The 11,011-nt window shown below is 32.4% G+C and overlaps 1 protein-coding gene across 1 annotated transcript; it reads right to left on the reverse strand.

Annotated features, from left to right (window-relative positions):
- Positions 1–3,501: 3,501 nt before the first annotated feature.
- Positions 3,502–10,612, reverse strand: LOC111461391 (beta-glucosidase 24-like). Its single transcript, XM_023104903.1, has 15 exons — positions 10,458–10,612; positions 10,312–10,375; positions 9,002–9,093; positions 8,843–8,906; positions 8,402–8,460; positions 7,354–7,429; positions 7,159–7,236; positions 6,899–6,986; positions 5,884–6,139; positions 5,676–5,791; positions 4,431–4,645; positions 4,293–4,315; positions 4,112–4,217; positions 3,934–4,036; positions 3,502–3,870 (listed from the first exon to the last, which is right to left on the reverse strand). The coding sequence occupies exons 1-15, from the start codon at positions 10,578–10,580 to the stop codon at positions 3,702–3,704; spliced, it is 1,632 nt and encodes a 543-aa protein (XP_022960671.1). The 5' UTR covers positions 10,581–10,612; the 3' UTR covers positions 3,502–3,701.
- Positions 10,613–11,011: the final 399 nt, after the last annotated feature.

Raw genomic sequence — 11,011 nt, forward strand, 5'->3', positions numbered from 1 at the left:
AAAGCTTTCAAATTTGAATGATAATTGAAATCAAGAACACGAAACGCTTATCTTCGGTTCTTCCTCGATTCTTGACGAATTTGATCAATTCAGAAGTTCAAAATGGTTCTCGCAACACCTTTGTGCATTTCTTTTTGAAGGAAGTTTGACAAAGTTCCAACTTCAAACCACCTTTTCGAGTTGATTTCCACATTCTCTCTCTAAAGACTAAAGCCCCATTTTTTTTTCTCTATTTCTCCTCTCATTTCTTTTTTCTTTTTCTTCATCATACAAATCTAATTAGGACTCATGGAGACCCCAAATTAGGAATAGATTATCAAATGACCAATTTACCTTTGAGGTTGACTTTGACCAATTTTCTTAGTTTTTTACTATTTTCTTTATATTTGCTTGCATTTATAGGATTTTTCTAAACATTTTTCTCTTTTACCTCATCTTAAAAATCGGCCTTTACCGTTCTCAATAAAATCTCAAAAGTTTGATTTTAAAAGAAAAAAAATCAAGTATTTAATTTCTTGTCGGAACTCTAGTGTTACATCCTAGAACCAGATTAATCGTTCAAGATATAAACCGTCGAGATCAAGTCATAGGATGTACATCACTCGTGAAAAGATCAAGTCATTGGTTGTGCCATGTGATCTATCACCATAGGAAATTATTTTCGAACTTGTTTACTTTATTGTATGCCTACAAGTTCTTTAAGAGATCTTTCACTATCCCCTCTATCTTTGTTCATATTCGAACACATTGGAGCATTTGGGAAAGGTGGTGAGTCACTGTGGACAAACCCCATGATCCCTCTCAATTATACCAAATACCTCTCTCTATCTATCATTTTTAATCTTAATGGTAAGAATCCACACCTGATTCTCTATCCTTTATCTTTTTGTAAGGCACAAAATGATTGATTTACTTGATTCTAAATATATGTCCAAGATGCAAGCTTACTCATAAGAAGAACAAAGTTGATATATACTAAGATATACTTGGCCGCTAAACAACAAAGTCGAAGAATGTCATGAGTGTTATAAAATATCTATCACTAGTTCAATAGGGTCAAACCCAACAATTCTAATAGTGCTCGTTATATATTTATTTTAGGAATAAAATTAGAAATAGATTTAGAAATTTTAGGAAAAAAAGTTGAGAAACTTTAAGAATAAATTGTCTAAATCTACGGTAGGTACTCCACCTTATTTAAGTTTTCATCCAAAAATACAAACCAATTTAGGTTTTCATTACAAGAAATACATAGCATCGAGTGCAATATTATTCTTGTAGTGTCTTGTAATCTCTTCTCAATTGGTCTTAATAAAGAGTGCGAGTATTTACCACATAGAGTGTGTCTTGTAGTGTCTTGTAATCTCTTCTCGATTATTAGTATTAATAAAGAGTGCGAGTGTTTACTCCAAAGAATTGTGTTCATTTTCGATTGGTCTTAATAAAAAGTGGAGTGTTTACTCGTCAAGTTGTGAAAAAATGAGTAGTTTATTAATGGGAAGTCAAAGGATCAAAAGCATGGATCAATCCTTTTTCAAAATTGAAGCATGAATCAAGCTTTATACACTATCGTTTTCTTCTCAAGGATCTAATCCTCTTTTCTTTTTGTTAAATAAAATCCTTTGTTTCGATTCTCATCTTCAATAATTTCTTTTTTGATTCCTTACGTGTTATCTCGCCCACAAAATTCTGTTCTTTGTTTCTTTGTTTTCTTATGATAAATAAATCTACACATTTCCCCTAAAAATAATAAAATAAACCAATCAATTAATAAAAAAAGATTTTCTTTTTTTCTCAAAGGTGGTCGCCATTAATAATAAAAGCAAATAAAAGGATCAAAGAACTAAAAAATGAAGCTCAATCTTATAGTAAATAAGTTGGTTTTGACCTTTGATCTGAAATAAATAATCGAAGCAAAAATAACAATCTGAGGAGAGAGTTTATTTGTACCAAAAACCTTACGTACTATGTTTCTTTTTGTTCTTTTTTGTTTGTTGTGAATGAAACATACCTAATATAAGTATTTACTAGAAGGGCGCACTGACAAATTTACTAAACTTGCTCTACAAGTCAATGTGAGACCCCACATCAGTTTGAGAGGGAAACGAAGTATTCTTTTTAAGGGTGTGGAAACCTCTCCCTAACAGACGCATTTTAAAACTAAGAGGCTAACGACGATACGTAATGGACCAAAACGGACAATATCTGCTAGCAATGAACTTGTGCTGTTATAAATGATATCAGAGCCAGACATCGAGTGAATTGTGAGGTCCCACATCGGTTAGATAGTGAGGACGTTGAGCCCCGAAGTGAAGATGCTGGGCCTCAACCATATAATGTTGTGACCCACTTGCCTATGTCTAGGTTGCTATCTTGCCCTTAGCCATTCAATGGCTGCTCGATGTACAACAAACTTGTTTCTCGACTAAACGATCAGAAGTTTAAATTTAGTCATAACATTTACCTTTCTTTTCTTTTTAGTATGCTTCTGATATGAACCAAGAGACATCAATCATACAATATGCTTCATTGAAGATGTGAAGAAAAGGTTGTCAAAATTATCAAAAGATGTTTCAATTCATGCTACATTGAAGAAGAATAAAGTTTGATTGTTGTCTCTTGGTTCATATCAGCTTCAATACCCAATTAAGACTCACGATTGTCATCGCAGGTAAGAATTATCGTTGTTACGAAGTATAAGAGGAGGCAAGTCATACCCAATGGTGGTGGATGGTGCTCGGAACGCTTTAGGAAAAGTGAATCAGGGACAACTCTGTAAAAGAAAGGAAAAATGAGAAGAAAATTGTAACATCGGAGCCTTGACAATGAATTAAAAATACTATTTTTTTTCATAGTGGTCAAACTTCCATGACTTATGAAAGATCTTAGAGGTCGAATTTGAAGTCGGTTAAAGAGAAAATATTTAAAAAGTTCTCGTAAACTCAAGAAAAATATGAAAAAAAATGGCATTAGGGAGGTCGTATAAACTATTATTGATGAGTTAGTCAATAAAGAAGGAAAAGTATCGAAAGGAGAAGAAAAAAAGAGAGAGAGAAGAGAAAGTTCTGAGGAGTCCAATTTCAGTCGAACTTTCTCCACAAAACCTTCTCAGAACCTCGTGAAGAAGCAACTAATCTCTAATAATAGACTCTTTAATGAGATATAAGTCGCACACATCCTAGAGTTAGACTATGCTAGAGGTTACGTCTCACCCCATCATGAAGTGGTTTAACAAGGGAATAATTGAGTGCATAGCTAAATTACATGAAGTCTAATAAGTCCAATCAAACTTATGAGGAGCTAGATCGTATGAAATTAGTGATCTAAGGATGCTTAGAGGAACTAGATAATGTAAACTCAATCATTGAGTTAGATATGATGTGAATCCAATGATCGTGATAAGTTCATAAAATTACTCCATAAGTTAATAACTTATTCTACTTAGTATTCATTACTAGCTCACAAATTTACTTTATATATAACGAGAGAGAGAGAAAAGAAACACTTAAAAGAAGACAAGCTTCGTTTGATTGATAATCAACGCCAAAATCATAAAGATGAAAACACGACAAGGTTTTGCTATTGCAACTTTATTTAGCTACTTCTTTCTATGAGTAGTCTTTTAAGAAACTTGCAATAACATATAACATGTAACATATAAAAGTTCACCAAATAGCAAGAACTTGGTAGCTGAAACATCTCTAGTTCTTGAGAAAATTGGCGAACCATTTCAGTGAAAGCTTCGGTATTCTTTTCAAGTCGTTCAAGAAGTCAATATAGATGAGGCCAAAGCGTTGGGTATATCCCGATTGCCATTCAAAATCGTCCAATAACGTCCATGCAAAGAATCCTTTTACCTTTACTCCATCCCTATAATATTTGATTCAAATCATTTGTGGCCAAAATGAGAAAAGAAAAAAAGAAATAACTTACTCCATTGCTTTGTGAAGATAATAGAGATGATCGTTATAGAATTCCGCTCTCTTCTTATCATCAATCAATTCCTTAACATTAGGACCATCATAGTCAAAATATCCTGCACCATGCATAACTTTTATGAATAAATAAAATAAATAATTAGAAGGATCGAAACAAATTTTTGTTCTATTACCATTTTCTGTGATGTAGATAATTGGATCGTTATATTTTCTTTTAATGTCCATCAACGTATCCTTTAACCCTTGGGGATAAACCGCGAGCCAAGATGATGCATTCACCTTAAAGACGGACAAGCATAAGATGTTTATATCGTTTTTCAAATTTCATCTTAAGATAAAGCTTAGACAATTTACCTTTGGACCAAGTGAAGGTTCATCTGTAACGATCATACGAAGTGTAATTAGAGAGATTTAAACAAAGAAACCCTAAACTATAAGCAAATATCATTATATTTATGAGTAAGAAGTATAGAAGTAGGAAGAATCACGTACTTAAAGAAATGGCTCCAGAATCAGTGAGGTAGGATGGACGTTCAGCTGGTTTGTCATCATTTTTGGCATAATTGGAAGTGTAGTAGTTGACTCCAAGAAAATCATAGCTTCCTTTTATCAAAATTCTTTGTTCTTCTGTGAAATGGGGCAATCTTTCTTTTACTCGGGATATCATGGTCTCTGGATAATTACCATGCACGACTGGATTGAAGAACCTATATTTTCCATTTAAGTTATTTGGTCAAATAATGAATACAAATGTAACCCATGTTCAAGTGCCATGATCGCTCAGCATGGTCACGTTATTTAAAACTATTTCTCAAACCAACATGAGATCCCACGTCGGTTGGGGAGGAGAACAAAACATTTTTTTTATAAAGGTGTGAAAATCTCCTCGTAAGAAACATTTTTAAAACTTTGAGGGAAAACTCAAATAAAACAATATCTACTAGAAGTTGGCTTGAGCATTACAGTTTTGTTCACACTCACATGTTTTCTAATAAAATTTCTTAGAGATTACCTAGCATAGAATTATTTCAAAGAAAGCATACTTAACTTTAGAGTTCTTATGATTGAGCGGTCGAAAAAGAAAGTGTACCATATTTGTACCATATTGGTATAGATAGTAATTTTCAATTCTTTTAAACTTTTATTAACCATCTTATGCTCTATTCAGAGATAATCCCGGTTCATTCATATATTTATGTTTTTGTAAAATCCCACATCGGTTGAGAAGGAAAATGAAATAATTCTTTATAAGGGTGTGAAAACCTCTCCCTCGGAGACAGCATTTTAAAAACTTTGAGGGCAAGCTCAAGAGGGATAATCCAAAGAGGTTGTTACAGTTTTGTTCTAACTCACATACTTCCTAATAAAATTTCTTAGAAATTACCCAAAATAAAATTGTTCCAACTCACATACTTCCTAATAAAATTTCTTAGAAATTACCCAAAATAAAATTGTTCCAAATAAAACATATTTAATTTTGAAGTTCTTATGATTGAGCGACGGAAAAGGAATGTGTACCATGTTGGTATAAATAGTAATATTCAATTCTTTTAAACTTTTCTTAACCATCCTATTTTCTCATTTAGATATGATCTCGGTTCATTCGTACACTTCTCATTACTTGAGTATCTCAAGAAAATTTGTACTGAAATAATTTTAATAGAAAGTTTTGAAAATTTGAAAGAAGAAAAAATCAATAATTCAAGAGGTTTGAGTTGTATCAATAAATTTACTTACCAACCAGAAAAGAAATCAACAGCTCTATTTGCAGCTTCTATGTCGGCCGGAGTATCTGTTAACGGGACATACCAATCAGCCAGCACTGTGATGCCGATCACACCCTTCTGTGTTTTCTGCAAAACAAAGCCATAGAGAGTGGTTGAAATATGATTGAATTAAGTAAAAAGTTGAAGGATTTGCTAAAAGTTGATATATTTGGTAGAACCTGATATTTGTCTCGATAAACTTTGACAGCATGAGCATGAGCAAGAATTAGGTTATGACCAACGATGTATGGTTCTGTGGCTGCATTCCCACCAAGACAATTGTGAATTTGCCACTCTGAACATCTACCAGGTGGATATTGTCCCAATGCATAACCCATCATGGTGTAAGTATTTGGTTCGTTCACCGTGATCCAATGCTTGACTCTATCTCCAAATTCTCGGAAGCAAACGTCGACAAAGTCCGTAAAATCTTTCCTGTAATTGAATTTTAAGGTTATTAATGTAACCGTTCAGGCTTAACACTAGTAGATATTGTACTATTTGAGCTTTAAAACGCGTATGCTATAAAGAGGTTTTCACATCCTTATAAAAAATGTTTCGTTGTCCTCCCCAACCAATGTGGGATCTCACAGTCGATTATAGGCTTTCCCTTTCAGGTTTCCCCTCAAAGTTTTAAAAACGTGTCTGCTGTGGAGAGGTTTTCACACCTTTATCAAGAATGGAGAGGTTTTCACACCCTTACAAAGAATGTTCTCTCAAGGTTTTAAAAAAGTTAATGTTAGAGAGAGTTTTCACATCCTTATAAAGAATGTTCCCCCAAGATTTTAAAAAAACGTGCCTGATAAGGGGAGGTTTTCACACCCTTATAAAGAATGTTTCGTTATCCTCTCCAACAGATGTGGGGTCTCACAAACAATTTTTCACACCCTTACAAAGAATGTTTCGTTATCCTCTTCAACCAATGTGGGATCTCACACGATTATAGGCTTGCCCGAGTTATCCTCTCAACCCATGTGGGATCTCACAATCGATTATAGGCTTTCCCTTTCAAGCTTCCCCCCTCAAGATTTTTTAAACGCGTCTGCTAGGGAGAGGTTTTCACACTCTTATAAAAAAATGTTTCGTTGTTTTCTCAAACCGATGTGAAATCTTACAATCAATTAATGTTTTTGCAAACACTTTCTAACAATGACGAAGATGAAAATTTGGCAACCTCAATATAAATTTACTTACATGATTCGAGAACTCAAGAAGCCTCCATATTCATCGACAAAAGCTTGTGGAATTTCCCAATGAAAAAGTGTAACCATAGGTGTGATGCCTACGAATCATAATATTTAGTGGTAAGAAAAGGAGAAAAGAGTAGTGTTCATACAAAATATTCAACAAAATTTGGTAGTTTTCTTCTCTAATTTCAAAGTTATCACTTATCTAATCGATTTAATCAATCAAATGTTTTCGAAAAAGTTATGAAAAATTACGATAATACCAACCCTTCGAGATCATGTCGTCAATGAGATTATTGTAGTACTCGATTCCCTCCTTATTCAGACCTCCTTCCAAAGTTCCATCTGCATTAAAAAAATATGAAAAACGCTGATATTATAATCAATTAATGAGAATAGCACTCATATTACTGTAATATAAGAAAATTTCTCGAAATTATGAGTCGATAATTCCTTAATTACCTCGCAATATTCTAGTCCAAGAAATCGAGAATCTATAAGCATGAAAGCCAGTTTCTTGCATGAAGGAAAGATCTTCCTGCATTTATAAATATAAAAGTATGGGTCATTCTTCCAATATTATTTTATAAAACAAAATAACTAAGCTAATAATAATAAGATCCAAACAAGAGTTAGGAGCTCTCTACTCAATACATTCCATTATATTTATCCAAATGATTTAGTAAGCAATGAATAGAATGTGATAAATTTGATAATATAAAAAAATTAGTTAGAGTTTGTCTCGACTAAATTAATAAAAAAAAAACGGCTAAATTTTGTACTGTGTCTCAAAATACCTCTAACTTTCAAAAGTTTTAATAATATCAGTCAACTTTCAAAAAAGTCTAAGAAATACTCTTACCTTAGTTTTTGAAGGGAAACCGTTAGTATTTTATTTAAAAAATACCTTTAAATTTTAGTGATGATTAGAAAAAATTATTGTTTTTCTAAAATTTCATTAATATCCTCTGCTTTAAAATAAAATTCAAAAAATAAAATTTTAGCATTAAAACTTTGTCGTTAAATTTATTTTTATCTTCAATATATGGATGGACGCTCGGTGTCTATTTACATTTTATAGGTTATCTCCAAATTTTTTAACGTTAGTTTTACAATTTTATGAATATTATTGATACGTGGTACAATTGGTTAATTGGGAAGGGTATTTTGAATATTTTTTTTTTGAAGTTTAAAGTATTAATAAAACAATTAAAAACTCAAGGGAATACTTTTGAAAGTTAAAAGGTAATTTTTAAACGGTTTTAAAAGTTCAAGGATATTTTAAAATAAAGTGTTAATTGTTTCCATAAGAATTTTAAACTTTCTTTTTTTTTTTAGTTTTAAAGTGTTTTTTTGAGATTTTTTTTTAAAGTTTAAGGTTATTATCAAACTTTTGAAATTTTAGAAGTGCTTTTATGATAAAAGTACACAAACAAATAGGTTCTAGTTGATGTGTTAGGAGCATTATAGATTAGAACTAAATCCTAGTTTTGGTTGCCATCCTACAAACCTTGTAGCGATGGATCTGATCAACGGCTACATCTCCATTGCTACGATCCACAATTCTCTCTGCAATTCACAAATATTTAGTTACTTTTCATTTCTCAACCCTCCTCCAAAGATTATTAGAAACATAATCAAATACCATAAGAATTTTCACTTTTCTCGACGTCGGAAAGGGTCGAGAGAAGTCTGTGCATTTCATTGCCAAAAATACGACAAAAAACTCGTGTCAACAAAAATGTTGCTATATGGTTAATGGGAACCATATATCTCAATGAAATTTAGCTTATAAACATTATTTTAAAACAAAAAATTGAAAATGAAAGTAGTTCTTAAAAAGCTTTTGACTTAATTGTTCCGAGAATTTGGCCAAAAATTGATAAAAAAAAAAAATAAAAAAAGTAAAGAATATATGCTAAGAGAATTAAAAAAGCACAATGATGAAGACCTTTGTATTTATGAGTGTAGATATCCCAATTATTTATTCCTCTTGTTGAGATACCACCTTCATACTGCCAAGAACATCAACCAAAAAGAAACAGTGAAACCCACATTCCTTCATTCAATTTGGTACTTACAAAATGAAACTTAATACTCATTTCTTCACCTGGTAAGCTGAAGATGCTGCACCAAAAATAAAGTCTTCAGGAAAATCACTTCGTTTGATTACGTGATTACTATCGTCGTCCTGCACTTCCGCTACAAGAACACGAAGAAATACAAAGTCAAGAGGAAGAAGACGATAACGCAGCCATCTTTGATACCCATCATCGCTTGTTTTGGTTATGTTTGTTTGGTATTGAGTGATTATTAGGAGAAGTGCAAATGTTAACATTCAAATCCATTAATTATTATAAGAAAACTAAGAGACTATAGTGCCTATTAATGCATTTGATATCATTAATTCTTGTGAAATCTCGGTTATTATTGTAATGAACCATCCGGATTTAGAATCCAGATTCGGCATCTAATAGCTCTAGCATTTTTGCAATATGATCACTTTACTTACTTCAAGACCAACACGGATCCTTTTTAGCATATTTTTCTCCTCACATATTTTTTAGAAAAATTAGTAGAATGTCACTTAATATAGAATTATTCCAACCAAGTCACACTTAACTTTGAAGTTCATATGATTATCTATTCAATAAGAAGATAAACTTTGTTAATATATATATATATAAACATTCAATTCTTTTAAGTTTTTCTTAATTATCTCATCCTCAGGATTACGCTCATTCAGATGAGTGTCAGTTCCTTCACGTACCCTTCATTTACTCGGGTACCACAATTATTAACCTCTATGTTTGAGTATACTTTTCATAAGATCATATATTACTTTCTTAATAATAAAACTATCAGAAGTAATGTAGTTCAACAATGGTGGGATAAAATTATTGACTTTCAAGATGGTATTTAGTATCTTTGAGACAAATAGTAGAGCTAAAAAAACACTTCTAGATAAAAATTTATAACAATTATAAACTTTGATTTACGAAACTATGATGTAACTATTCAAGCCCACTCCTAACAGGTATTGTCATCTTTTGACTTTCCTCAATATTTTAAAATGTTCTATTAGGGAGGGATTTCCACACTTTTGTAAAAAAATGTTTCATTTTCCTCTCCAACCAAATTGGGATCTCACAATCCACCCTTTTAGAGGTCCAACGTCCTTATTAGAACACTGCTCGAAACCTGGCTCTTTTTAAAGTGTGACTAGTAATCTAAAACGATCCTAACAAATGTGAAAATTTTACGAAAAGGATTTTGAGGCATCAAAACTCTTTTACAAAAAAAGAGAACTAAAAACGAAACCAATATCAAACGAGCCTAAACTAAGAAGCATCAAAATCATGATAGAGCAAAGAAAAATAACGTTAAGGTAGACACTTAGAAAAGTAGAACAAGAAAGACCTGGGTGTGTGGGATTGTAGATATTCCAGTTCTTCATTCCCCCAGCTGAAACACCATCTTCATACTAATAAAACAACATTATAGAGTGAAACCCACATTCATTTGAATTTTGGCACTTAAAACTTAAAGTTCAACACATTTATCACCTTGTATGGAAGATCTCTTCGATTGATTCTGTGGGCAAGATCCTCCTCCCGTTGTGCTCCAACAAGAAGAAATACAAAGTTAAGTAAGAAGAACACAATAATATAGCCATCTTTGGTAGCCATCTTCACTTGTTTTTGGTAAGTGTTTGGATGGTGTATGATTTTCATTTCCCCACCTTGCTTCCTTTATATAGAGAGATAGCTCATACACAAAATATTGGCTTCCACCTCCTCTCCCCCATATTCTCTCCGTACACACATTTTATTCTCTCTTGCTCTTTTGTTTCAAGATTCGAACATGTTTCATTGTGGAAGTACAATTTGTGTTAGCTAGTAAACTATATCTTTAGGTCATTCATATTATACTTTATTAAAACATCTCAAAATCTATTGAGACATCGTGTAACACCTATTATCAAGGTGTTGGATTAGGATCCGACACTTTTGTGCCTCGACATTTCCGGCTCATTTGCGACATGGTCGTATTACTTACTTCCTACTTCTAAAAATGAAGACTATTCTCACAGAGTAACACATGTTCTTTCAGTATGTTT

This window comes from Cucurbita moschata, unplaced genomic scaffold (assembly GCF_002738365.1).
Source record: "Cucurbita moschata cultivar Rifu unplaced genomic scaffold, Cmos_1.0 Cmo_Scf00025, whole genome shotgun sequence".
NCBI lineage: Eukaryota > Viridiplantae > Streptophyta > Magnoliopsida > Cucurbitales > Cucurbitaceae > Cucurbita > Cucurbita moschata.

Coding starts and splice junctions, on each gene's coding strand:
- LOC111461391 (XM_023104903.1), bottom strand. CDS start 10,580: ATGGCTACCAAAGATGGCTATATTATTGTGTTCTTCTTACTTAACTTT. Junction 8,907..9,001: donor CAGCATCTTCAGCTTACCAG/GTGAAGAAATGA, acceptor TGTTCTTGGCAG/TATGAAGGTGGTATCTCAAC. Junction 7,430..8,401: donor ATCAGATCCATCGCTACAAG/GTTTGTAGGATG, acceptor TTATAAATGCAG/GAAGATCTTTCCTTCATGCA.